Raw genomic sequence first — 27,868 nt, 5'->3', positions numbered from 1 at the left:
TTGGAAGTTTACTATACCTATGGGGATCAAAATCCAGGTCCCCACAAGTCTGAAGGCATTTTTGAGACTCAAAATTTGGTTTTAGTGTCAGGCTGACAGTTGGGTTATGGTAAGGGTTACGCATACAGTTCTGATGGTTAGGGTAAAGGTAAGCGACTAGGAAAAGCATTATGTCAATGAGATGTCCCCACAAGGATATGAATACACACCTGTGTGTGTGTGTGTTTTGTAGTCTGGAGGAACACTTGAAAAAAACAAACACACCTCACACACAAACTGACGGATTCCACTTTTCTCTCTTTTTCCTTCTCATGACAAGCTTCACCTCAGACAGTACACATAATACAAGCTTTTCCACACCAAATGTTTATTTGCATTACAGTTCTGTATCAGCACAAATTCTTTTCCACATATATTACAGTACATTAAAAAAAAATAATGCCAACTGTGTTTTTTGCCAGATGTTACTCGACTGCTTTGAAAATGATATGGCTGTTTAAATAGAGTTGTACATGAAAAAGTAGTAAGAGAAATTACACACAGCCATAAAGCATTGTGCAGACAAAGGTTTTCCCATCACCACTAGAAACCAAGGTAACCAAAGTACTGTACATACATGTTCAGTGTGCCATTACATTATGAAGTGCTTTCATTTTCAGGACCACATACTTACCTGGTACCAATTACAAAAGGAAATACATTTCTATAGGTTCAAAGGATTTCAAAAACCAAAAAGGCAAAAGTAGGTCACTGTAGCAGTGCAAGAACGCAAAACGTTTACACGTAAAAACATCCAGATTAACAGATGGAAGTAGCACGTAATAGAGAACATGATGAGACTAGCCAACCCTGGTGACAGTCTGTCCTTCAGTCTCTCTCCTTCTCCTTACTGTAAAAAGCTGGGTGCTTGATTGTCTCTTGAATCTCAGGCAAAGAGGTGAAGTGAAAAATCAGAGAGAATCAACTACCTGACGCAGCACGATCTTTAAAAAAGAAGATGTTTCTGTATCTGGTTTAAGCTTACTGGGAGAAAAACGTCATTACTGGAAACACAGCGTGACTCGTGGTCATCGTCCCTTTAAGAGTCATTATGTTAACAGTGTTTTTGGGAACACGGTTCTAGTTTAGCTGCAGACATAGAGAATATAAACGATGGACATGACGTCAACATCTCAGCTTCCTGGCTGTAAATACTTTTATGATGACATCATCATGGGTTCCAGGTGACAGTGAAAAACACAAGAAATTCAGCTGGTAAATTATGTTCAGAGACTCACAGGACTGTGAGCATCACAGTCAGATACACCCCTCACCCATCATGTCCAGTTTCATCACTCAGTTCAAGCTCTTCACAAACTGGTGACTAACATCAGTGTTTCCACATCCATCTTTTATACTGTTTGCAGATTGAAAGCATGTACAGTACATATACAGATGGTTACCAGCACAAAGGAAACATCATACTAAGAATTTGCACCTGCGTGTTTCCTTTGCTTTGGCGTCTATATTACATGCTCAGCTAAAAACGTAACACTGGCTGTCTTAATGCAGGTATGTATTTATTCATTTATCTATTTTTATTACATTAAAAAACAAATGTATTTGTTGATCTTCAAAATGATAGAATGTCTGCTGTCACTTAACTGATGCCACAGAGTAGAAGTTTTATAGCATTAATTTAACAAAGATAGGACAACAATTCACAATGCCTATATAGATTACATAGGTACATGCTCTGTACATTAGGAGCTAAATACAGTTAATATATTTTAACATTAAGATCATGTCTCTTTGGAATGATTCAGTATGTGAGTACGTTGTGTATTTACAGCAATGCACTGTTTTATTGTAGTCACCTTTTACTACGTTTATATTATATAGTACATTTATATGTTATTTGTATGTATATATGTAGATCTCTGAAATGTGTGAAATTAAACAAAGTATTACATTAAGTTGTTTAGCCTTCAGGTAGTTGTAGTTACATTGTACAGGATTCTTCGTGAAGTGTAAAACAGAGAATATGATCTTTAACTGTCATGGCACAATTTTTCTGTCTTGTTTGGAAAAAAAATGCTTTTGGTGAATTTTTCTAATTCAGAGGAAAGAAACAGTCACCACACAAAAACTCATTAGTCATGAAGTTAAACTTAAACATGAGACAGGCCACACGGGGCGACTACCTGAGTCTTTCTTTGGCTATTTATTGGCTAATGGCTGATAAACTAAAATCATTACAAAGCATTTGACTGCAGATCAGATAAGATGGAGAGCGAAGGTGAAAGTACAGACAGCACAAACTGTAAACACACACAAAGTTCCTTTTATCCTCACTGTGGTTGCTTGAAAAAGACTGTAATGTTGTTAAATTACAGACTTTGATATTACACATGTTGTTGTGCTTTTAGCCCATGAAGTATGAGAGAGAGGACCTCATTTCTTTATATGGGGTAAACTGCTTTCACAAATGCAACTCTGAACTGTCCTCAACACTAAATCAGAGAAGCTGATTGGTTCATATATATATATGTATATATATATATATATATATATATATATATATATATATATATATATTGCAGTCACCTGGATGGAGAAATACCTGACAGGAGAGAATAGGAGATGGCATAAACAGGGTAAATATGATTAAAGACAAATGTCTGAGTTGTATTTATGGCCACAACAAAAGCATTTAACTAAATAAGGTCAATGTTTGGCACTATTATAGCCTAATTGTGTCATTTAGGTTGTCATAAAGGATGCTCAGTGAAGCAGTCAGGCTTTCAGTATAACTCCACTGTAGATATGTCAGATAACCACCCGCAGTCCTTTATGCCAGTACTTTCTGCAGGTGAGCTGTCCTTGCCAACTATTTGAATATTAATCTTTTCCCCTGTTCTCTCTCCCTATTCCGTTTCTGTGTCAGAACTCTTATGTTTTCATAACATATAAAATACAGACTCTATGCAGTCCAGTGAAAATCAAAGTACAAAGAGGGTAAGTAGCAGCCAGGTGCTGCTATTCAAATGGACGTGATAATCCGATCAACAGCAAGTGTGAGTACGTCTGTAAAAGCAAACATTTAGGCAGTTTGGAGGTCCGGATCATTCAGCTGTGTGTTAGCACAATGCCACACTGTTACCAGGAGAGCACGTACCAGCAAATTCACCCCCATCAGACCGTGCGATACTCTAAGAAACTGCAAAAAAACCCTATCTCTAAGGGAGAGGCCAGCCACCCTTCGGAGGAAGCTCATTTCCGCCACATGTATCCGCGACCTCGTTCTTTCGGTCACTACCCACAGCTCGTGGCCATAGGTGAGGGTAGGGACGTAGATGGACCGGTAAATTGAGAGCTTCGCTTTAAAACTCAGCTCCCTCTTCACCACGACGGACCGGTGCAGCGTCCACATCACTGCGGCCGCTGCACCAATCCGTCTGTCGATCTCCGGCTCCCTTCTCCCATCACTCGTGAACAAGGCCCCGAGATACTTGAACTCCTCCACTTGGGGCAGGAACTCGTCCCCCACCCGGGGATGAGTAATGACAGAACAATTAGAAAAATACTGAACAAGTATGGTTTGTTTGCCAGTTTTTCCCAGGAGAAAGCCTCCCGTCTCACAGAAAGAACAGCACAGGTTTGCAAACCAGCAAACTTGGAACAATGCATAAATGTTTGGTCATAATGCACATGTCTACCACACTGGTGCTAAACGTAGCTCTACAAGCTATTGAATCATCGTGGGTGTACTTGGGTTTTCATACAGCTGCATAGATTTATGACTGCTCGTTGTATTGCCAATTTGCTGAAGAGTGGATTGAAAAGAAACACCCCCCACACCCCTCATGAAGCTCCAAACATGGCGATAGAGTTCTGCACGTGATCTACTAACAATATGATCATTCATAAACACAAAAGCAGCCGAGTCATTCACCATAAAGTGAAGCACAAACAACGAATAACAAACAAATAAAAAACGACACAGCTGATGAAGAAATGGGTAATACAACTGCCAATGAAATAATACTCTTCAAGAGCAGGTTCTCTGCTAGTGTTTCGCTACGGGAACAGCATGCCCGTTCAGAGAGGCACCTGAAGGAAATCATTAGGGGGAGTCCTTTTGTTAGAAATTGCTGGGGATTGTGTGGCCTGTGTGTTATACCTAACCTGTACAATGCATAGAAAAACACAACGTATTTATTTACTGTCACATCCTGCCCCCCCCGTGCCTGGAGAAGGTGATGATAGACACAAAGCAAGTCTGAAGACAGTTTGTTAAAGATTTGATATGTTATATCTATAAAATCATGTTCATGAACACAGAAAGTTGTGCTTTGATTTATGAAAGCAAAAACGTACACTCTGAAAAGCAGAAGACTGTGTAAAATAAACCCAATTCAATTTCTTATTCTTTCTTCATGCTTTTGTATAGTGCCAGTTAACAACAACAGTTGTCTCAAAGCGCTGTACAACAATAGTCCACCAATTAAAAAATCTGTCATGAGCATGCACGTGGCAAAAGTAGGAAGGAAAACCTCCATTTTAACAGGAAGAGGCCACTGGCAGAAACAAGGCCAGGGAGAAGGAACCATGTACTGGAGGATTGGAGAGGAGAGGAGAGGAGAGAGACAAATGCATCAGAAGTGAGTGGAGAAGAAATGCCTAGTGTGTCATGGGAGGCCTGAAACTAAAGCCATTCTTGAGGGATGGTGGATGATCTCCGGAGCCAATCTTAGCTGGTTCCACAGGAAAGCGGCCTGAAAACTGAAGGCTCTGCCTCCCATTCTACTTTTAGAAACTTTAGAAGCTACAAGTTAATCATCAGTCTGAGAGCAAAGTGCTCTCTGGGGATAATATATCTGCTTCTTCTTGGTTCTGTACTGAGAAAGCACGGCATTACTTTCCACTTTTAGGCTGATGACTGTCAGATCTATGTCCCTCTAAAGAAAAAACGCAGATACTTCAGACACATCTAAGCCCTGCAGAACACTGGCCCTTGAGGCCTGGAGTTTCCCACCCCTGCTGTACATGGACTCTACACCATAACACTTACCAGCACGTTTTACTGGCAGAACCTGATATCAACCATACACAGCAGAGATTTACTGGATACAAAAGATAATAAAAGTATCAACCACTTGTACAAGAAGGAGCAAAGCAAGGGCAACCGTTAACTTATAAAAGGCAAATGTACACTTTAGCTTCCTGTATGGTGGCAAAGCAAAATTGTTGTGACCTAACGTTTACATTCCAAAAGCTCCGCTGCACCTTGATTCAAAGTGATAGCACTTTTTACTGCATATCAAATTATCTCCAGTTTGCAAACACTAGCTTTCTGGTCTTTTATTTTCAGATAGTTGATAGAGGTCTTTGGGATATCATTATGTGTACTGTGGGTGCTCCTGTTGACTGATGTTCACTGAGTTTTCTCAACCAGAACTTACTGGTTGATGACTATATACCAATTTTTGGTGCTATTGAATGCCTTCCGTGGTGACCATGCTGAGGCTACGATGGGCATTTGGCATGCAGACTGGAGCAGACTGGGATCAAACCTCTTTACTACGTGTGGAGTTTGATATAAGAAAGCAGAGTCCCTCTTTGTCCCTGGGTCGATTAATGCTTTGTCATGATTTTCTTTTTATATCCCCATATGAGCCATTTTTCTAGTTTCCCTTTATCACCACTAGGGGGTTGTATTTCATTTTATGTACTGGTTATGGTTATTTAAGGTGAAGGGCAGTGTTGGGAGGGTTACTTTTAAAATGTATCCCACTACAGATTACAGAATACATGGCCCAAAATGTATTTTGTAACATATTCCGATAAGTTACTCAATGAGAGTAACGTATTCTGAATACTTTGGATTACTTACAGTAATCTAATGTCAGTTGGTCTAATGTCTGACAGGTTCCTGAGCTATGCTAAGCTGGGACAGCCACATTATAAAAAGACACAAGTCCTTCTGAGCCAACAAGGATTTCATGCAGCTGCCTGAGCAGTCACTTGATTTCTCAGATGGGATAATGACATTTGAATTAGGCCGAGTCTTACAAAACCTAAACCTTGTGTGAAATTCTGACCCAAATTCCCTCTTCATTTTTGAAAACTCACTATCAAACACCTTTATGACTCACAAGTAAAACTCACTGTGAAATATCACAAACACATAAGTGTTACTACATTAAATAGAGTTAAAATGTATCCTAATAATATGGTGATAAATGACAGAGGTAACATCCTTACTTTTGATGAATTGTTGTGCTTCAGCCTGTGTTTCTTATTTTGTCTCCAGCATGAGAATTAGGGTTGGGAGACCAGGACTAAATCAGGGAATGAGTCCCTCTGTTCTCCTCCTATCATGCCCTACTTTTCTCCCACAAGCTCAGGATTGCTTTCTCTAATACTCTTTCCCCCATTTCTACCAGTCTCTCATTTTCATTTCCTCATATCCATGTCATATGTCTTTTCTCTCTCCTCTCTCAACCTGTACTCCTTTTTATCTCTCCTGTTATTTCAGCCATCTGCACATTGCACTGCCTTCTAAACATGGCTCTTGTTTTACCTCTGTGTGTGTGAATGTGTGAATGTGTGAATGACTGAATGTAGTGTAAAATGCCACACTACACTGAGTAAAGCGCTATACAAATGCAGGCCGTTTACCATTCACCTCTCAGTCGACCTGCTAACTGGCAAGATTTTTAGAAATTCACAAATAGTTCTGTGAAGTGTTAATTCTAAAGAAGCTGTATGTGATGACTCGTAGACACAAGACAAATCTGCAAAACTGCAGGTCAATGTGAAGCAAACAGGCGCAGTAACTGCTCGCTCTTGCTCCATAATATGGAAAATCATTAGGGGCTCTCACAGAACAAATCCTCAATCTGAGCAAACTAACTGAAATAAAGTGAATAAAATGGGGGGTAAACAGACTTAGGGATACAAAGTTGTGCAAAGTTGTTAGTGCAGTTTATTGCAAGGAGCACTTGATCATCTGTGCACTTTCTGTGTGGATTTTTTTCCACCAAGTTTCTTGTCTAAGGACATGACCAGGTAAAGTGGTGATTCTAACCTGGCCATGGGTGTGGATACAAGTACATGTACACCGGAGAGGACTAATGTCAATTAGTCTTCTGACTCTGTCTTCTGACTGGCAGCCAAGGTGCAGCAGCGAGAGTACTGACAGGGACTAGAAAGAAAGAGTGAAGTTCTCTTTATTGGCTCCATGATAAATCCAGAGCACTTCGCTCTCAGACTGTTGACTAACTTGTTGTTCCTTGGATAAAGGAAGTATGGGAGGCAGAGCCTTCAGTTTTCAGGCCCCTCTTCTGTGGAACCAGCTTCCAGTTTGGATTCAGGAGACAGACACTATCTCTACTTTCAAGATTAGGCTTCAAACTTTCCTTTTTGCTAAAGCATATAGTTAGGGCTGGACCAGGTGATCCTGAATCCTCCCTTAGTTATGCTGCAATAGGTGTAGGCAGCTGGGGATTCCCATGATGCACTGGGAGTTTCTACTTCACTCACCCGTATCATTCACTATGTGTTTACTCTGTCACTCTGTATTTAATCATCCGTTATTATTACTCTGTCTCTCTTTCACAGCACGCCACTTTCACATAGCCCCAGCTGGCAGATGGCCGTCCCTTCCTGAGCCTGAGGTTTATTCCTGTTTATTCCAGGAAGTTTTTCCTTCTCGCTGTTGCAAAGTGCTCGGTCATAGGGGGTCATGTGATTGTCTAGATTTCTCTGTATCATCATAGAGTTTACTTTACCTTCCAGTATAAAGCACCTTGAGGTGATTGTTGCTGTCATTTGGTGCTATATAAATAAAGCTGCATTGAATTGCATCATTGTTTAGTGTTAAATTATCAGTGTGAGTCTGGAAGCTATTTCTGGACTCCAGTAGTTTTACTGTATCTGAAAGACGTCTGGTGTTTTGGTGCATCTTAGTTTAAGCAGGTTGGGTATGTTAAGTAAAACTCTGTTTTATGCTATATGAACAAACTGTTGTTGCTAATCTCCTGTAGCCTCCATTTGAAAGGCACCGTCCAATGAATCTCTGGTATTCATTTGTTTAATCAGTCTTGGTTACTGGCAATAATAACAGTATTTCTTCTTACCTATTCTTCCTTCCCATTCTTCTTTTCTCCGTCCATCTGATATTTTGTGTTGTTGTGACTGTTGCTGTGTAACATCCCAGACTGATAGCAGAGTTAATAACACAGCCAGTAGCCAACTGCTCATGCCATGTCAGGGACTCAGAACTGACAGTAGGTTGAGCTCAAACTCTAGAGAATAGAGTCTAGTTTAACATTGCTTTCTTAGATATGTTAATACATCAAGAGATCCACCAGTCTATTTATACATCTAGCTATACATACATACATACATACATACATACGTACATACATACATACATACATACATACATATGTACATACACACAGCACAGATCAGGCAAAGCCACTTTCTCGGCCACATTCTCACGCATCACCACGCAGATCCAATCACTGACCTCTCCTTTTATAGCATCTACATCTTCATTTGAAATTAATTTCTGTGTTAGTGAAACCAAATTTCTACTCACAGTGCAATTTTGGGTAGCTTGACAGGTAAAAGAATAAAAGAATCTCTGGTTTACACTCACGTGTTGCTTGGACTGTATGAATAGGGAGCACTCATTCATTTGTAGAATAAATACATTTACTAATCTGCTCCAAGTTTCTGGTCTCTTCAGAAGGCACCCATCACCCAGTTCTGCTATTCTTCATTCAGTTCCTTCATTTTTCTTTCGCACAACTTCTTGCAATGATTTACAGCTTTGCCTTCCATCCTATCTCAAATATCCTCCTTCTATCTTATCTTGTTCCTATATTTTTATATTGGCATAGCAACAGGTTCTTGAAAGTCTTTTTAAAAGTGGCATTGCACAGTGCATAACAAGCTGGGTTGATAGTAGAGTTGACATAACACAGCCAGTAGCCAATTGCCCACACTGTATCAGGGACACAGGACTGGCAGAAGGTTGAGATCAACACCATCACATTATACGGTGTCCATGTTATGATGAAAGCCAGCAGGATGGCAAAGATAGTCTTGGTTACCTATGAAGAATGGAAGAAAGGAGAGATGAAGAATAAATAAACCGGAACATGTAGACACAAAGTCCAAAGATAGATAATCTGTGAACTCTGTCAGCTCTTTGTTTCTCACACACTGCAGTGAGATGACAGTCACATAACTCACAGACGAGCTGACCATGTTAAGTATGCATAATGTGTATTATGTAAAAAACGACAGTGCCAAACCTTTTAGTATGAGCTACGTTAAAAACATGTCCAAACGTGCTAAATTGCCCTGCACCTCAATTAATATTTGCACACACAGGAAAACAGCCGCTCACTGTTAGCTTTAGATAAAACATATCTGCTCTCTGTGTCTCGGGTAATCTCAAGGGTGAGACAGCATTAAAGCGACTTAAAGCTGAGATCCCAAAAGGTTGATTCTGTTCATCTGGACGTAGCGTTTCCAGTGAAAACGCTACGTCCAGATGAACAGAATCAACCTTTTGGGATTTCCTTACCTGGATGATTGAGCGTGCACCAGGACATTAAAGCTGAGATAATAGTGACATCTGCTTAACAACTCTTCCTATGACTGTTAGAACCACTGACTTACATACGCTGGGTTTTAGCTTGAAACAAAGTGAGTGAGGGTCTTCCTGTCATATTTTATTTATTCTCCAAGACTTCTGTTCTTTGCTTGTGCAGAGGCTGAGTCCGATAATCAAATCTAAATAACGAGTTCCTCTATTATTTCCATTATATGTCTTAAACTTATGTCGTGTATTAACCTACTTTCTTTTCTCTGGCAGCCATCTGTCTTTTCCTTCTCACTTGGCTTCTAGCAATGCTTGCAAATTTTCTTGCCACAGTTCGAGGACGGCTGATTGGGATTGAATGCCTCTCGGCTCCATCTACAGGTGGAACGATCTCTAAAGCTGTGATGCATTCATCCCCAGACTGCTTTGTCACAATCTTTAACTTGGACCACCTTGAAGAGGGATTGATCTTGTGGATGGCAGAATTGGTTGTTGTCGGTACTGGAGTGGGGTTTGCTAGCACCTGTAACAAAACAGAGTACTGTTAGGACATTTCACAGCAAGTTTGACCTGTGACTTGCACAGTATCCTGTCTTCCTCCCCTTAACCCCAACCAGTTGAGGCAAATGGCTTCCCCTCCCTGAACCTGCCTTTGGTGGAGATTTCTTTCTGTTAAAAGGGAGTTACTCAATATTTAAATGTGGATTGTATTATGTAAGGTTCCCCGGCAGCTGCAGCCCAACAATGATAATAGTCCAGCGTCACCTGATAGATGCCAAAAAAAAAGCTACATCAAAAAGTAAAGTTTTAAGCCTAATTTAAAAATGAACTGTTTCACCCATATTCATAAGGAAAGCAATATAATAACAACCACAACTTGAAGCAAAAGTTCACAGTCCTGGCAAAATTTGAGGAAAAAAGAAATCCACGCAACAAAAAATACTCCACTCCGGGTTTTCCAATGAATCCTATGACTTTTCATGACATGGTGTCAGAAGTAGTCAGTAGGGATAGTAGGGATCTCTGGCAGGTAGCTCCATGCCCTCCTGGGTTTTAAATGCACCTTAGAACACACATGCATCAACACTACAATGAGCGGGTGGAGGGAGGTTTGGAGTCTTCTCTCACCCCCATTCTCTGCGACCTGCTGGAGCAGGGGGGGCTAGGAGGAGGAGTTGGCCGTCCGACTGCGGTCTGGAGTGTGGAGCCTTCCTGCTGCTGCGGAGTCGGGGTGGTCTGCTTCCCCCCACCACAGGGAAAAGGGAAACACCACCTGGGTCTGGGTGCAGTTCCCCCCTCCAGGGGCGGGGGCACCTAGACCCGGTTTGTAGAGTACGCTTGGGGAGTGTGATCGTGTGTACAGCGTCTCTTTATGTCTGTCTCCACGTTGGTTGAGTGTGGAGTGAGTGCATATGAGAGCATGAGGGTGGGATGGATGTTTGTGTCTGTGTGTGCCTGTATGTCTGTGTCTATATGTCAGGTTGGGTGTCAGGCGCCACCTCTCTGGGGACACCTCAGGCCCTCCAAGGTTTGGAGGCCTATCTCCCCCTACCACCACTTCCCCTGCCAGTGGCGGACCCCCTCAGACATCGGTGCGTTGGTGGTTCTTTGTGTCCGGGGATGGGCGTCCAGGTACACACCGGCTCACTCCTTGGCGGCCGCTTATCGGGGCCTGGAGCCTGGGGCTCGCTCGGGCCACTTCGGAGGTGGGGTGCCCCCGGCCTCTCGGCCTGGGGCTCGGTCACTCAGGCGCAGCTGGCTGCCGGCGGAGCTCACGGGCGCGTCACTGCAACTCCCCCTGGCTTCTGCTCTGCGGCTGCTGAGTGAGCCCTCATCTGGGACTCTCCTCAGCTCTTTCTGGGACAGTGGCGCGGCTGCCCCTCTGTTGGTCTTCCTTGGTCTCTTGTGTTCTGGGGGCCTCTGGATGTCTGGAGTTTTGATCTCCTCCACACCTGCTTCATGCCCTGGAGGACGGGGCTGTGGCCCCCCCACACCCTCTAGCAGATTATTACATGAAGGAACCTTTTAAAAAACAAAAAAACAAGCGCGTCCATGCTCACAGGTGTACACACGGGTGATCACACCCACAAACTACACCCTTTTTGGCTCCTACCTCAAAGCACACTGTGTTCTGTTGATCTTATGTGCTGCACAATAATGTTTAATATTTAGTATTTACTGTCATATTCCCATATATCATTGTGATGTTGTTTATTCTATTACTCTTGTTCTCTTCTGCTTGTTTTCTTTTTTCTTTCTCAGCAGGTGATCCAGGTGATTGATATATGCATTTTTTTTTCTCTGTCCGTTCTGTTGGTTTTTGTTTTTTGCCCTTCTCCCCCGTCCCTCTTCTCAGCTGTTTCTCTTTCCCTCTTTCTTTCTCCCCTTCTTTCCCCCAGTCAAGTCTGTCCCGTATTCAGTAAGTGAAAATAAAATAAACAATAAAAGGTGAATCAAATGGATCATTACGGCAAGGCTGGGATGGTCAGTTTGGTAAAGTAAATCTGTTGGGCATCTTTCTTTGCCTTTAGACAACAATTCTGATGCAAAAAAAAAAAAAGTCAGTAGGGATAGGAATCGGTAAGAATTTAGCGATTCCCATGCCATTATCAATATAACTTGATTTGATTCCTTGTCGATTCTTATTGGCTCCACTTTGAGAGTCACCACCATGTCTAAGCAGCATATCATGACATTACATTCATGCAAAGTAATTTCATGCGTGTGGTCTAATGCGTGTGCATTTTAGAGGTATTTCCCCTCTTTTTTGTGTTCAGTGTTGGGGTCATTATTTAAAAGTAAAGTAAAAACGTTATTACCCGTATTACACAGAACACTTTTCCTAAAAGTAACGCAGTATTTTATTGCATACTGTCTTTGAATGTCTTTGAACAAAGACATTCATTACTCATTATGTTACCTTCATGTTACTCTGCAAAATGATCTGAAAAGCACTGTCTCATAATGGCCATTTAACAATATAAAGCTACAGTCCCACACACCAACACAAATCCCTATCCCAGTGAGGACACATGTCATCTTTGTCTTAGTATTTAGGTATGAAAACAAAGCTGACAACACAAAGCAAAGATGAAAACCAGCACAAGCAATCATTGCCGTGATTCTACTGTAGAAACATGAACAGGTAGAAATAGAAGCTGCAGCCTGACTGATCATCAGTTTGTTACAGGCTGGCTTCACCACAAATGATGGCTCACTTTATCACTATATACAGTAAGAGCAATGTCAGCATTTACTGAGCTTTAACACCACTCTGGGGTTCTTGGCTACCTTAGCGTTAGCATGCAGTTTTGCAAAAGGCGAAGTTGTGTTAACATTATAACGCAGTTGTTTCTGTCCTGGAGCAGTCGTCACTTTGCCATCTCACTCTCCATCCCTTTGTGCATTAATGATAAAAGTAATGTCCATGTCTATGGTGAAGAATGCACCATTATTTTTACTTCCGACACACGAACTGAAATCAGCTGATCTTAGTGAGAGGGCAAGAACCGATAAGCGGGATCAGTAGGCAGGCAGACTAACCATTCCAAGGAACTGGACTACTAGGAACCTATTCTTGATTCCATCCCTAGCAGTCGATCATCACGTCTCAGAAATGTAGCAGGAGAGGGAGGAAGTCTGTAGAGTTGCAGAATGTGGCATGGTGGAATAACTGAGAGAATCTCCCACTAAACATCGGGTTGGCGTTTTTGTCATTTTAATAATTGCATGCTTTGGTGTTTTTGTTTTGTGTGAGATGTGGGCCACACCCATGTAGGAGTGGTGATTCTACTTTAGAGCAGCTGCAAGCTATTTGGAGTTGAGTACAGGGAGCCGTTGAATGGTAATGATTTGAGACCTTCTCTATAAAGGAGAGAGAAAACAGGAAGGAGGAGTTGTTTTTTTGTAGGACACAGTTGCAGCAGGGAAGCCAGTTGACACTGAAGACTCCAGTATGAGAAGTGCACATTTTAAAGGAAAATAGTTCTAACCTTTTTAAATAGCAAATGGGGTGATATGATATAGTACCATATCACCCTATTAGAGCACTTCACTCTCACACTGCAGGCCTACTTGTTGATCCCAGAGTATTTAACCCTTTAAGTCCTACCATAGAACCAAGTCCGCCAGAGCTTACTTTATATTTTTACATGCTGTGGAGCCATTTTTGGGAGCATTTCAAGTTGCTATACATCAATACAACTGTTATAGTCCAAATTTTAACAATATGTATGCATTAAGTCCATAGTAATTACATAAATTGCAAAAAATTGCAATAAACTACAAAAAAAATTGAAAATCATTTTTGTTTTTTGTTTTTTACATATATTTCTACTTAGAGATATTTAAAAGGTTTGTCCCTCAAAACTTTAAATACAAAAAAGTTGCAAAAAATAGTTTCCAACCACAGGAAATTTATTTTGAGCTGGAGCCTATCCCAGCTGTCATAGGGCGAGAGGCAGGGTACACCCTGGACAGGTCGCCAGTCTGTCGCAGGGCCAACACACAGGGACAGACAACCATTCACACTCACACCTAGTGACAATTTGGATTATCCAATTAACCTATCCCCACAAGCTGCATGTCTTTGGACGGTGGGAGGAAGCCAGAGTACCCGGAGGGAACCCACGCAAACACGGAGAGAACATGCAAACTCCACACAGAAAGACCCCGGCCTGATGTTGGAATTGAACTCAGGACCTTCTTGCTGTGCGGCAACAGTGCTAACCACCGTTCCACCGTGCTGCCTCCACTGTTCAAGCCATCATTCAGAAATGGAAGGAGTATGGCACAACTGTAAACCTACCAAGACAAGGCCGTCCACCTAAACTCACAGGCCGAACAAGGAGAGCGCTGATCAGAAATGCAGCCAAGAGGCCCATGGTGACTCTGGATGAGCTGCAGAGATCTACAGCTCAGGTGGGGGAATCTGTCCATAGGACAACTATTAGTCGTGCACTGCACAAAGTTGGCCTTTATGGAAGAGTGGCAAGAAGAAAGCCATTGTTAACAGAAAACCATAAGAAGTCCCGTTTGCAGTTTGCCACAAGCCATGTGGGGAACACAGCAAACATGTGGAAGAAGCTGCTCTGGTCAGATGAGACCAAAATGCAAAACGCTATGTGTGGAAAACTAACACTGCACATCACTCTGAACACACCATCCCCACTGTCAGATATGGTGGTGGCAGCATCGTGCTCTGGGGGGGCTTCTCTTCAGCAGGGACAGGGAAGCTGGTCAGAGTTGATGGGAAGAAGGATGGAGCCAAATACAGGCAACCTTGGAAGAAAACCTCTTGGAGTCTGCAAAAGACTTGAGACTGGGGCGGAGCTTCACCTTCCAGCAGGACAACGACCCTAAAATTGAGCTTAGACCTGATGCAGAACCCTACAGCATAACCACACCACGTTGTATTCCTTTTCCTATTCTACGACAAGTGGAGAAGGAAATTAAAAGGATGATGGCACTCGACATTATTGAGGAGGTAACCGAAGCCACAGACTGGTGTGCCCCAATGGTGCCAGTTATTGAGAAGAAAAGAAAGCCAAGGATATGTGTGGACCTCATGAAACTCAATAAAGAAGTAAAAAGAGAGAGATTCATTTTGCCCAATCTGGAGGATTTTGCACCAAATAAAACATACGGCACCACTATATTTTCAATCTAAGGAGCTTCGAAAGAAAAGCATCTGTAATTCTTGAAGACGTTTCACCTCTCATCCGAGAAGCTTCTTCAGTTCTAAGAGTAAATAATTAATAATTGAGTGCTCAAAGAAAGTCAGGGATCAGTGATCACTTTGTCTGTTCAAGAGATTCTCTGCGAATGTGGGAGGCCATCCAAACCATAAGAATTATAAGGCCCCACCACGTTTGTGTGTTACCGACACCGCTCTGCCAGACGCACCTAACACATTCAATGCCAAGTTTGAGACCCAAAACAACGAGCCGGCACTGAAAACCTCCCCCTCACCAGATATATGTTTATATTTTAAATATAACGAGGGTTTTTATAGACAAAAACATGGATGCAAAACATGGGCTCCCCGGTGTCACCTTTTGTAGACCAAAAGGTGACACCGGGGAGCCAAATGTGGTGGAGTGTGGCTTGGGCGCAGCTGCAAGGGAGGCTGAGACACACCGGAGCTCCATCAGCTCATCACACCTCCCCTGTTTAAAAGAGTGTACCGGGACCTAAGGTGAGCTGATAGTGAGTCTGGTAGCTCGGGTTGGTTCCTGGCCGACACCGCCGTTGGGCCCACCCGTGTCCTTCGACTGCATGGGGGAGGGAGGCAACCCCCACGCCTCCCTTCCCATGAAGGTCAGCCTGGTCAGCACTAGGCCAGCCCGAGTTCGGGGGCAGCATAACGGAGGTGCCCTTCCTACCCGAGTTGGAGGTCGCCGTGCTGTCTGGTCCAGCGGTGTCCATGCCAGAGGCAGGTGCGCCATCTGGACCTGGCTTGTCTTCGCTGCAGGTCAGCGTGCTGGCTGGACCTGCCACGCCCATACTAGAGGTCGCAATGCAGCCTGGTGCAGTGGCATCTTCGCTGGAGGTCAGTGCGGCATCTGGTCCTGCACGCTGGCCACCTGTCAAGCCACCCGTAAGCCACGGGTCATGTCCACGCCTGCTGATGCGCTGCTGCGCCGCTGCTGCCTGCCATGCGGTTGGGCTCCAGATCAGCTCCGTCACCGCCGCTGGGCACGCAGTCAGCCACTGAACACGTGGTCAGCCGATCGACCCACCTCGGCACTGCGGCTGCTAAGCCACTGGATCCAACTCACCCCTGCTGCTAATCCATAGGCCAGGGACGCTGATGGCCATCGCCGATTTCCTTCCCACTGTCGCCATATGATTGTTGGGTTTTTCTCTGCATCTACTGTACAATATAAAGCGCCTTGAGGTGACTTTTGTTGTGATTTGGCGCTATATAAATAAAAGTGAATTGAATTGAATTTCTGGACTTTTCTGAATGCATTGAAGAGAATGGAAATCTCTACATTGAAGTTTACCAGAAGCCCACACACCAGGACCAATACCTATTCTTTGCCTCCCACAAGATGCATGGAGAGAAGGTCAGACACCAACTAAGGAGGATCAGAAGGACAAATGAAACAATACTGTCATCCCCTATGTAGCAGGTTTGTTAGAGAAACTCAGGAGAGTCTTCTCCAAGCATGACATCCCAGTGAACTTCAGACCCAGCCACACACTGAGACAAAAACCTCTACACTGGAGAAGCCAAACAGCCACTTCATAAACGCAAGGCACAACACAGAAGAGCCACCTCGACGGGACAAGACTCAGCTGTCCATCTGCATCTAATGGTCAAAGGTCACTCTTTCGAGGATGCCAATGTTCACATTTTGGACAGAGAAGACAGATGGTTTGGAAGGGAGTGAAAGAAGCCATCTATCTTTTGGCTCTCAGCGAAGGCGGTCGCACTTTTCTCCTCTCCTGCCCTTAGCTTCCCTGCTTAGCTTCTTATGTCCTTGTCTTGTCTTGTGTTTTTACTTTTCCCTGGAACATTCTCTCACAGTCTGTTCTCTAAAACCTAAAAGAGGAATTATGGATTGGATCAACTGGTCCCTAAATGCAATTGACACCCCTTAACGAGAGGTTTGGGCTTGGGTGAGCCTGAGTGCTGAAGATATCTACCTATTCGGAACCATGGTAACAGGGTTCTGGCTGATCGGAGCTGGCTTGGCCCTGACTTATCAAAGAATTAAGGAAGCGGAACCGGCTGTTCAAACCCCCACAAGGCTGCCCGCTGGGATTGGAATGATGGGAGAGGCGTGAGTTTCTCAAAATGGGCTCATTGAGTGCAGCACGGATAAGATCTTGGAGAGGCTACGGCTGCTGTGAATACTCAGAATAAGATCTCTGACTGCAGACTGGATACATCTCGGAAGGGCTAGCTCGGAATAACATCTCTGGGCGCAAATTGGATGACATCTCGGGGAGGCTCACTGCTGTGTGTTCTCAGAAATTGGCTCCTTGAGCACAAGAAATGACAACATCACAGAACGCAAGTATGGCGAAGCTCGCGGCTCTCCAACGGGAGATTGAGAGACCAGTGTTGGACTGTAGAACTGCTTTGAAATTCATATGAGTTGTTCGCACTAAAGTAAAAAAATACCATCACTTATGCAGATACCCCTTTGGCGCCATCAGCCTACCTTTCTGACATGTCTCCCCAATGTGATGTTTGTGTAAAGTTGGTCAGAAGGTTTCTTTGTAAGTGCGCATGCACCATTAGCGTGCTGCCTGCTGTAACCCTAATTTCCTTCGGGATTAATAAAGTATTCTGAAGGAAATTCTAATTCTGATTCTATTTCCACTGTAAACGACCATCTTTGAACAGAGGGAATAGCTTATGACACCAACTGTCTGCCATCTATAATCCAGTTTTGAGATCCCAGACGCCTTAATGCCCACTCACACCCTGGACTATTTGCCCTCGTTAAATCGCATGAAACCCCGAAACCCTGGCTGATTGTGACCTACACCTGTTTTCGCACCTTGTCTCGTGTGATTATGTAGAGGATCATTAAGGGGTCCATGTTCTCTTAGGGACCCTCCCAATAGGACTTCAATCTGGGACTCTCCAACAATTACTCTTAGAAATGAAGAAGCTTCTCAGGTGGGAGGTGAAACGTCTTCAAGGAAACTCAAAGAAGTCCAGACGCTTTTCTTTCCAAGCTCCTTAGACTACGATGACCTGGATGACTGAGAATCTTCGCAGACATATATTTTCAATCCTTGATGCCTCCAGTGGGTTTTGGCAAATACTGCTCAATGTTAAGAGCAGGAAGCTAACGCCATTCATCACGCTAGTGAGTCGCTTCTGCTTTTAAAGATTGCCCTTTGGGATAACGTCTCCTCCAGAAATATTCCAACGGCAGATTAGCACCCTTCTCAAGGGTTATGCCGGTACTATGGTGGTAATGAATGACATCTTAGTGTTTGGAAAGGAAAAAGCAGAACATGATCACAACCGTAAGGCAGTGCTGCAGACCATCAGGCATTCTGGGCTGAAATTAATCCAAGATAACTCCAAGATTGGAAAATCTAAGATCAAATGTTAAAGACACGTCATTGTGAAAGATGGTATCAAAACTCATCCAGAAAAACTGTGTCACTGAAATGCCCAGCCCCTCAAATGTCTCTGAGCTTCGTCAGATGATATGAATGATAAACTGTCCGGGAAAATTCCTCCCAGACTTCTTCACCGCCATGCACCAAAGCTACAATTTGCTCAAATCTGTCGATGTGTGGACATGGGGGGAATTGCAGAAACAAGGATTCACAGACATGAAAGCCATGTCAACTACAACACTGGCATTAGCACATTATGACGCTAGCAGACCAACAACAGCAAGCACTGATGAGAGCAGCTCTGGTTTCACAACAAAAGGAAGTACTTCTTCAGATACACAAGGATCACTAAGGCTTCACTAAGTGCCACAGAAAAGCTAATATGACTGTGTGGTGGCCAGAGATTGGACGAGAGATCACAAAGATGGTGGAGCAATGTGAGTTCTGCCTGAGAAATAACCCCACTCAGAGAAAAGAACCACTAATCATTAATATTATTATAATCACTACACCAAATAGCTGCTGATATATGTCAACTGGACAGTAAACACAACCTTGTAGTTGTGGATTATTACTCGCGCGACATCTTGATTGTACACCTCCATTACAAGCCAGCAAGTGATTGCCTGCTTGAAAAGCCTGTGTGCCATTGTCTGTGATGAGCTCAAACGCTATCCCCCACCTCACATATTATCTCAGCAAAAACTGTTCAGTAAGACGTACAACACTGGTCACACAACTTCCAGTCCCCATTATATGCAAGCTAATGGTGCAACAGAGAGAGGCATTGCTATGGGGAGGAGGATTCTTCGGCAGCAGGACCCCAACTGGCTCTCATACGCTACCGTGCCACGCCCATCACAGCAACTGGCCTAAGTCCTGCATAACTAATGAGTGGCTGACACATAAGGACAACAGTTCTCGTTCTAGCTCAGCAGCTGCAACCTCATTATATTCATTACACTAAGGTACAACAAAAGGATCTACAGGCGAAATGAAATTATTGTATCTTCTACAACAGATGTCATTCTACACCTCACTTGTCAGAGCTGCGCCCTGGTCAACTTGTGAAACTGGATGGTTAGAAGGGTTAAAAGACACCTGCAAAAAACATTACCAAAGCTCCATAGCCTGGATCCTACTTTGTACCGAGGGTTTGCTCACTTGCAGAAACTGAAGACAGGAGGTTCCACTGTCTCTCTATCAGACTCCAGAGTTTCGGGCCTGTTTGGTGTTTCACCCGACACCCTGCCCGCAAGGATCCTGTATTGGAGGCCCTGCCAACCAGCTGTGAGAGAACCTTGGACAGAGAAATCAGCTTGCTATGGGGAAACAGCTTTACCCTTTAGGTGTGTGGAAGTATGCTTTATTTAGAGTTAATGGGGAAATTGTGGTCAATTTTGATTTGTTTGGTATTCATGCTTGGATAATTGGAAAAATATATGTGTACTGTTGATCACATTTTGACCACATGTTAATTTGTGGCCCCTGTTCCAGGCTTGGCACACAGTCTGGAAGACTGAGGAGACAAACTGAGTCCCACGACTGGACAAGATGTATTTAGGCAGGCACCAGCAAGTGAAGATTTCTCTCACTAGAATCTGGGAAATCACTTCAGGCATCTCAGGAAGTGGAAGTGCTGCTGGACCTTCTTGGTGATGGAGGTGGTGTTGGTGGTCCAGGTGAGGTCGTTTGAGATGTGAACTCCCAAGAACTTGATGCTGTTAACAGTATTTAACCACTTTTCTGAGAATACGCGCTTCTTTTGGGATACGGACTCCTTCTGACATTTCTTTGGAGGTGGAGGAACACCAAAGTAATTGCTTAAAGGAGCTTCTTCGACATCTTTAAGAGTTCTAAAAAAATGTCCTCCTCCAGAAAATCTTATGTACGCAAACGCGTGTTGCACCTTCTTATCGCGCGTCTTTTATTTTGAAAGCGCATGCGCACCTGCAGACCACTTATGTGCACCCCTGTGTATAGAGTTTGCAGGATGCAAAGCGACCTTCAATAACAACTACTTCCACTGCTAATAAGAAATGACATCATTCGACCTGTGGCTTTGAATAAAAAAATTAAATAACAAAATTGCCGCGCTGAGTAGAGAATTTCTTGCCTTCTTAATGAGGTTGGGACCATCAGTTGTGCAGAAGTCAGGTTGGCGCACGGCTGACAGACCTATTAGACAACTGTTAGAATTCATATTATGACAAGAACCAATCAGCTAAGTAAAGAGAAACAACAGCCCATCAATACTTTAAGAACTGAAGGTCAGTCAGTCCAGAAAATTGCAAAACTTTGAATGTGTCCCCGAGTGCAGGAGGAGGTGTGAGGGTGTGGGGGTGCTTTGGTGGTGACACTGTTGGGGAGTTATTTAAAACTGAAGACACACTGAACCAGCATGGCTTTCACAGCATCCTGCAGTGACATGCATCCCATCTGGTTTGCGTTTAGTTGGACCATCATTTATTTTTTCAAACAGCACAATGACCCCAAACACACCTCCAGGCTGTGTGAGGGCTATTTGACCAAGAAGGAGAGTGATGGAGTGCTGCACCAGATAGCCTGGCCTCCACAGTCACCTGACCTAAACCCAATGGAGATGGTTTGGGATGAGATGGACCGCAGAGTGATGGCAAAAGGGCCAACAAATGCTCAGCATCTCTGGGAACTCCTTCAAGACTGTTGGAAAAACATTTCAGCAAGAATGCCAAGAGTTAAGAAAGCAGTAATGAAAGCAGAGGGTGGATATTTTGAAGATTCTGAAATTTAAAAAACAAAACAAAACACGTTTTATTTCACAATGTTTGTTCACTACATAATTCTATATGTGTCCATTCATAATTTTGATGCCTTCAATGAGAATCTACAATGTAAACATTCATTAAAATAAAAATAAATGAGAAGGTGTGTACAAAACCTTTGACTGGTCTTGTACACAAAATATAATAATCAATAATCAAGTGTTATTGATGAACACATTTCCTAGTGTGTTTCAGATTGTCCATAAAAACACTTGATGTCCAAGAACAGAACAGATGTCAACATGTCCTATTTAAATAAATATAAATATAAAGTATCAAGAGTAATGTGCTCATAGTGTCATTTTCACTTAGCCTCCATCTCACCCTTCTGCTAGCATACTCTTGCCCATTTCCTTATGGTTGACTCCATGTACTTAACCTACATCACTACTTCTGCTCCACTGTTATACCTCCCGCTCCTTCACACACATGTATTCTGTCTTTCATTCCTCAATATACCTGCTGTGAATCCGTTCCAGTTCTTTCTAGCCAACCGCCTACACTGCATGACAACTGCCTAAATGCAATGCAGGCAACTGGCTTGAATGTGGCCCCAGAAAGTACCGGGTAATTATGGCGTTACATGGTGAAATATTGTTTGTTTTTCTGAAAATTCACCATGAAATAACCCAGTAAAATGACTTACGCTGTACTTAAATTTACTTACAGTCGAATTATTTAATTGTTTCCTGTAAAAAAAGAAAAAACATGAAATTGCACATAGTTACAGAGTACATGTGCCTTAGTCACAGCTCTTACAGTGAAACATTTCACTGTTTTGCAGGTGCTGCAGGTGACTCCATAATATGACCGGCACCCCAGAAAGCACAGGGTACTTACAGTGGAATTGTTTCACTGTTTGCTGCAAAAACCTGACTTGTTGCTCACAATTACAGACATACTTGCGCCTTGTTGCCCTTACATTGCATGTAATTAAAGGGTACTTGCACCCTGGAAAATACAGGGTGTTTACAGTGTCATTGTTTCCTTGTTTCCTTCCTCATGGGACAATCTATGTATTTTTAAAAATTATTGAGTGACCTCCTAAGTTTACATTGATTAAAATTACCATGAAGAATTGGCGGCGCCTGGTGCGATGCATTAAAAACTTTGCATCGTCTCCAGTATGGTCCGAGTGGCAGCTTCCACATTGGTCCTTGGCCCTGGGCCATTTACACAACAGTAACAATGCACTGTGAAAATTCTCTTAGTAAGTGAAGCAAACGCAGGGAGACAGGTAAAACATCAGGAGAGAACAGGGATTTCTTCACCACTTTGTTACTCAACTAATTCTCATTACTATAAAGGCAGAGACCCCTGCCGAGGGCAGAGGTTCTCCAAAACCACTGATTTCCAAGTCAGAGTGTAAGTCCCGCTGCTGGAGCCAAGTCTCCTCAGAGGGATGAGGCAGGCATTTCTGTACTCAACAATGCCACCTTTATTATGTAAAGTCTCTGTTGCACTTCTCATCTGCCCCTCTGATTTAGTTCTCCAGCACTTGTTAACCATGGAAAAAGTATGTCAAAGGATTTTGCTGAGTAAGGGTCCCTGAGCTGCATGTTGCTGACATCAGGATCCTGAAGGAACAAAAGGGACTCTCGACTGTATCGAAGAATAGTCGAGAGTCCAGATGTCCAACACTGACAGATAAACATCAGGGTGAGGAAAATTAAAAACTAAAATGAGCCATAGTGACTCAACATCGACAGTCGTGAAACAAATGATTAACAAACATACACACTGCTGCTGCTGTATGTCTCCGTTGTCCAGTGCCACGTAGTAACCCTCGGCTTGGCTCTAAACATTTAGAGTGAGCACTGAAGAGTCAGAGGACACAGCCAAAGTTTGGTACCATGAGCACAGCTTTTTGCAACCAACCTGCACCAACTGTGCACTTGTTTTGACATCTTCTTCTGGTTTTCCAAATAAATGAAGACTTATCCTGGCAACTATCAAGAATTAATTACTTATAATATTAAAATGTATTAAAGACATTGCACCACTCATGTTCTCATTCTGTGTAAACTGCCCTTTAATGCAGCAGTCACAATGACTATGTTACTAAAATATTATCAGGATATCTTCCAACGGTTCTGACACATCGTTCAACTGCACAGACTTTTTCCACCATTAAAGGAGGACAATTGTCTGTCATAGTATAATACAATGACATAATATCATACAGTGGGTAAAGTAAGTATTGAAGTATTGAACACATAACCAATTAGTAAATACATTTCTAAAGGTGTTATTGGCATCAATTTCTCACCAGATGTTGGTAACAACCGATCCAATCTATACATGCAAAGAAATCAAACCATGTCCCAAAGTTAATTTATGTGTAATACTGAGAAATGACACACGGGGAAATGTATTGAGCACATGAAGAAAAGAAGGCACAAAAAGGATGAAAAGTCATTAAACCAGGTGGAATCTGTCAATAATTAGAAAGTAATCCTGCCACTTATTGCAAATTAAGATTAGCTGTCAGTGATGGCCTATAAAAATGTGTCTCATTACAAAGGTGTCAGAAAAGAAAAATTTCACGATGCTCACAAATTTCAGAAGCTCTTTCAAGACATTTGCAAGTTTATTAATAACATTTTAACCCCAAAGGGACCCGACATGACTCCGTGGGTGTTTTTGCCTTTTTTTATTTCGGCACAATCAGTTTTTACTGTAGCACAACGGTGCTCTCCTCTCTCTGGCCTGGCTGCTACTGAAATAGAGAAGGCTGTGACAAACCAGCCCCCTGATACCACACCCTGAACCTGCTGCTCCCTCCTCCACCAACCACACCCCACCACAAACATATTTATGGCATTGGTTACAGAAGAATTTCTAAAGTACCATTTCTAAGGTACTACTGAAGGTACCAGTGAGTACTACTGGGGCCATAATCCTGAAGTGTGAAGAACATTTCATCAAAAACTGGACACAGAGTTTTGGACAGAGGAGTAAAAAGAATTATCAGAAAACTTGTCCAAGAGCCAAGTACCACTTGTGGAGAGCTATGGAAAGACCTGGAATCAGCAGGTACAATTGTTTCAGAGAAAACAATAAGCAGCCATGGCCTTTATGCATGCCAAACACGCAACACTTCATTGCTGGAAAAATCTCTGGCTTCATCCAAGCCTCCATCTTCATCTCCAGTCCGCACCTGGGTCCATATGTCTCGATATACGGTCTGCCTACACAGACTGTGACAGACAGGACTTATACTAACTCATAATAAAATGGATAATCAAACACACGGTGAATGAAAAGGGGTGAGAGAGGGAGAAATGCTCAGTGCATCATGGGAAGTCTATTGCAGCATAACTGAGGGTCACCAGATCCAGCCCTAACTATATGCTTTATCAAAATGTTTTAAGCCTAATCTTAAAAGTAGAGAGGTTGTCTGTCTCCAGACTTCAAGCTGGTAGCTGCTTCCACAGAAGAACAGCCTGTTGGAGCAGCAGGAATGGAGTCTAACAGACACACTGATGGTTTGGAGGAAGTAATTACTGAAGTTATCTCAAAAAGATCAATTGGAGAAAACGTCTCTAGATGAATATCAATGGTACTGAAAGTATTGGACATAATGGTCATGTCATGGTCCCCGTGTCTCTCCGGCTGGCTCACGTTGGGCTACGGTGTTGTTTTTGTGTTTCTCCGTCCCTCTCGCTCTCTCCCTCTCTTTCCCTCATTGTCCTCAGTCTGCCTGGACGGAGCTAATTACTGGGCTCCTGCTTTTGGCCTACGCACCTGCGTTGATGGTCCGCACCTGCCACTGATTAGTTCCTGTTTTCCCAGGCCAGCTATTTAAGGTTGTGTCTCAGAGCAGCTCATCGCTGGAACGTTGAACGCCCGGTGTTCATAAAGCCCCAGCTAGTCTACAAGTTGTCTTTGTAATTGCTTGCTTCTGTGTAGGTTCCCTGGACCTGTTCCCTGGACCTGTTCCTGTTTCCTGCCCTGGATCCCCGTGTGGCTGTATGACTAGAGTGTGAGAGCAGAAAGGCGTGAGTGGCAGAAGAGGAGTGAGTGCAGACTGAGGAGAGTGTCACGGAGGACAGAGTGGACGAGCTATCACTGAAGATTCGTGTGTTTGGATTTCCTTCCCCCCCTGGAGCCCTGGACCCCCGCCTGTCACTTGTAAAATTATTATTCAAGAGACAGGCAAATTTATTATAATGTTGCAAGATTATAATAAATTTGTGAAGTAATTCATGAAGTCATTACTTCCTGTCATCAAGGTTAAAGTTCTTCTTCCATACGAGACTCACTCATCCATGTCTTTATAGGCCTTGCTTTGTGTTTTGGTGTGCAGTCATGTTGGAACAGGATGGGGTCATTACTAAACTGCTCCCACAAAATTGGTTAACAATTCCTTTCACTAGAACTAAGAGGCCGAGTCCAAGTACTTAGAAACGGTGCTTGCTGTCAGACAAGTTCTCCGGTCAACTGCCAAACCCAGACTCGTCCACTGGACAGAGAAGCATGATTCATCACTCCAGAGAACACGTCTCCACTGCTCTAGAGTCCAGTGGTGGCGTACTTTACACAGCTGCACTCAATGCTTTGCAGTGTGCCTGGTGACGTAAGGCTTAGATGCAACTGCTTGGTCATGAAAACCCATCCACGAAGCTCTGCACACCAGGGGTCGACAACTTTCTGTTGATGGGTGCCATGTAAAATTTCCTCAGAAGTCAATGTGCCATATCAACCACTGCATTAACAATAAATGTGATAATGCTCAACAGTTTCACACTATAATGAACAACTTAACAGCAAAGGAACTGTACAACAGAAAATGCAAATGCTATTTAAGGTCTCATCACAACAATGTTAAGAAAAAATAAACTGGGGCAATGTGACCTGTTTGTTAATACAGAGACACATGTTAATGTGATCCTGGTCTCCCACTCAGAGACACAGGTCTCCCACTCAGAGACACAGGTCTCCCGCTCAGAGACACAGGTCTCCCGCTCAGAGACACAGGTCTCCCGCTCAGAGACACAGGTCTTCCAGTGTCCAGCATTCAGAGGCTGCCTGAGGACTCATGTGAGAGAAAACCTGCTCACACAGACATGTAGAGCCAAATACTGTCAATAAGGCCTCTGAATGTTCTGAAGACAGTTAAACCTGTCAGGTAGTGATGTCCAGCAGATGAACATGCAGCTCCATGAACACGCACAGCTGTGGATTCCAGCTGTGTTGGTAGTTCATTCGGATGTATCCGTGTATCTCCGTGGTGCTGATGCTGCGCTGAGCCGACAGCTCCTGAAGCTTTTGACGAGTCGGGATGTGGAAATTTCAACATTGCTTGAAAAAACTGCCAGCCAGCAACGTCCCTCTCACTGGTAGGCTAAGTGATTTTTAGCCAGTTACAAGTTGAATCTGGGAGTTGGGGTTGTTGGCTAAGAGACCGTCATTATGCGAGCTAATTTGCAATGTGCACTGGTGGCTTGGCCTTAGATACTTGCTTTTTAATGCACCCTCTCAAATTAATTCACTGCGTGTTGTGCCATCAGTTAACCCTTCACGTGCCAGTTGTGTCATGAGTGCCCAGGGTTGCCGACCCCTACTCTACGCACTGTTCTTGAGATAATCTGAATCTGACTCTGCAGAAAACTGCCAACCTCTATGCACTATGCACCTGAGCATCCGCTCTCTGATTTTACATGGCCTACAACTTCTTCCCAACTTGCTGTTCTTCTCAATGCCTTCAACTTTGTTATAATGGGGGTGGCTGTAGCTCAGGTAGTAGAGCAAGTCACCTACTAACTGGAAGGTGTCAGGATTTGTGTGCGGATGCGAAGAAGTGACCCAAACGCAGGACTCGTGGATAGTGATGAACAGAAGATGGTTTATTATAAAGAGTGGATGAACAGAAGATGAACGAACACTGACTGGCTGGATAACTGAGAGCACACACGGGAACGATGACATCAATGACATGAGGTGAACAGAAGGAAACTGAAGACTTAAATACTCTGAGTGATGACGATGACGATTGGAGACCGGTGAGTACACAGCTGAAAAAAGCGCTTGTGCGAATGGGTGTGAATGGGTGAATGAGGCGCTTTGAGTGCTCAGAGTAGAAAAGCGCTTTATAAGAACCAGTCCCTTTACCATAATACCACTAAAAGTCAACTGTGGAATATTTAGTAGTGAGGAAATTTCATGACCAAGCACAGGTGGCATCCCATAATGGTACCATGCTGGAATTCACCGAGCTCCTGAGGGCAACACTTTCTTTCACAAACGTTTATAAAAGCAGTTTGAGAGTAGGCTCTGATTGGAACAACTGAATTCAATGATTTGGATAAGTCAGTGAATACTGTTGGCAATGTTAGCTATGTACAAAGCTGTTCAGTCTTTTCAC

The 27,868-nt window shown here is 43.3% G+C and overlaps 1 protein-coding gene across 1 annotated transcript in view; it reads right to left on the bottom strand.

Annotated features, from left to right (window-relative positions):
* Nucleotides 1-345: 345 nt before the first annotated feature.
* LOC113018380 (muscarinic acetylcholine receptor M4-like) overlaps nucleotides 346-27,868 on the bottom strand; it is a 76,358-nt gene continuing 48,835 nt past the window's right edge. The window contains exons 6-7 of the mRNA XM_026161447.2: nucleotides 9,861-10,127; nucleotides 346-9,107 (exon numbers count right to left, since the gene is read on the bottom strand). Of these exons, the coding sequence (XP_026017232.1) occupies nucleotides 8,862-9,107; nucleotides 9,861-10,127 (513 nt within the window). The 3' untranslated portion in view covers nucleotides 346-8,861. The remainder of the gene's footprint in view (nucleotides 9,108-9,860; nucleotides 10,128-27,868) is intronic.

Source organism: Astatotilapia calliptera, chromosome 23 (assembly GCF_964374335.1).
Source record: "Astatotilapia calliptera chromosome 23, fAstCal68.1, whole genome shotgun sequence".
Classification (NCBI taxonomy): domain Eukaryota; kingdom Metazoa; phylum Chordata; class Actinopteri; order Cichliformes; family Cichlidae; genus Astatotilapia; species Astatotilapia calliptera.
Note: the sequence above shows the minus strand (reverse complement) of the source record. Positions and strands in the feature narration are given on the sequence as shown.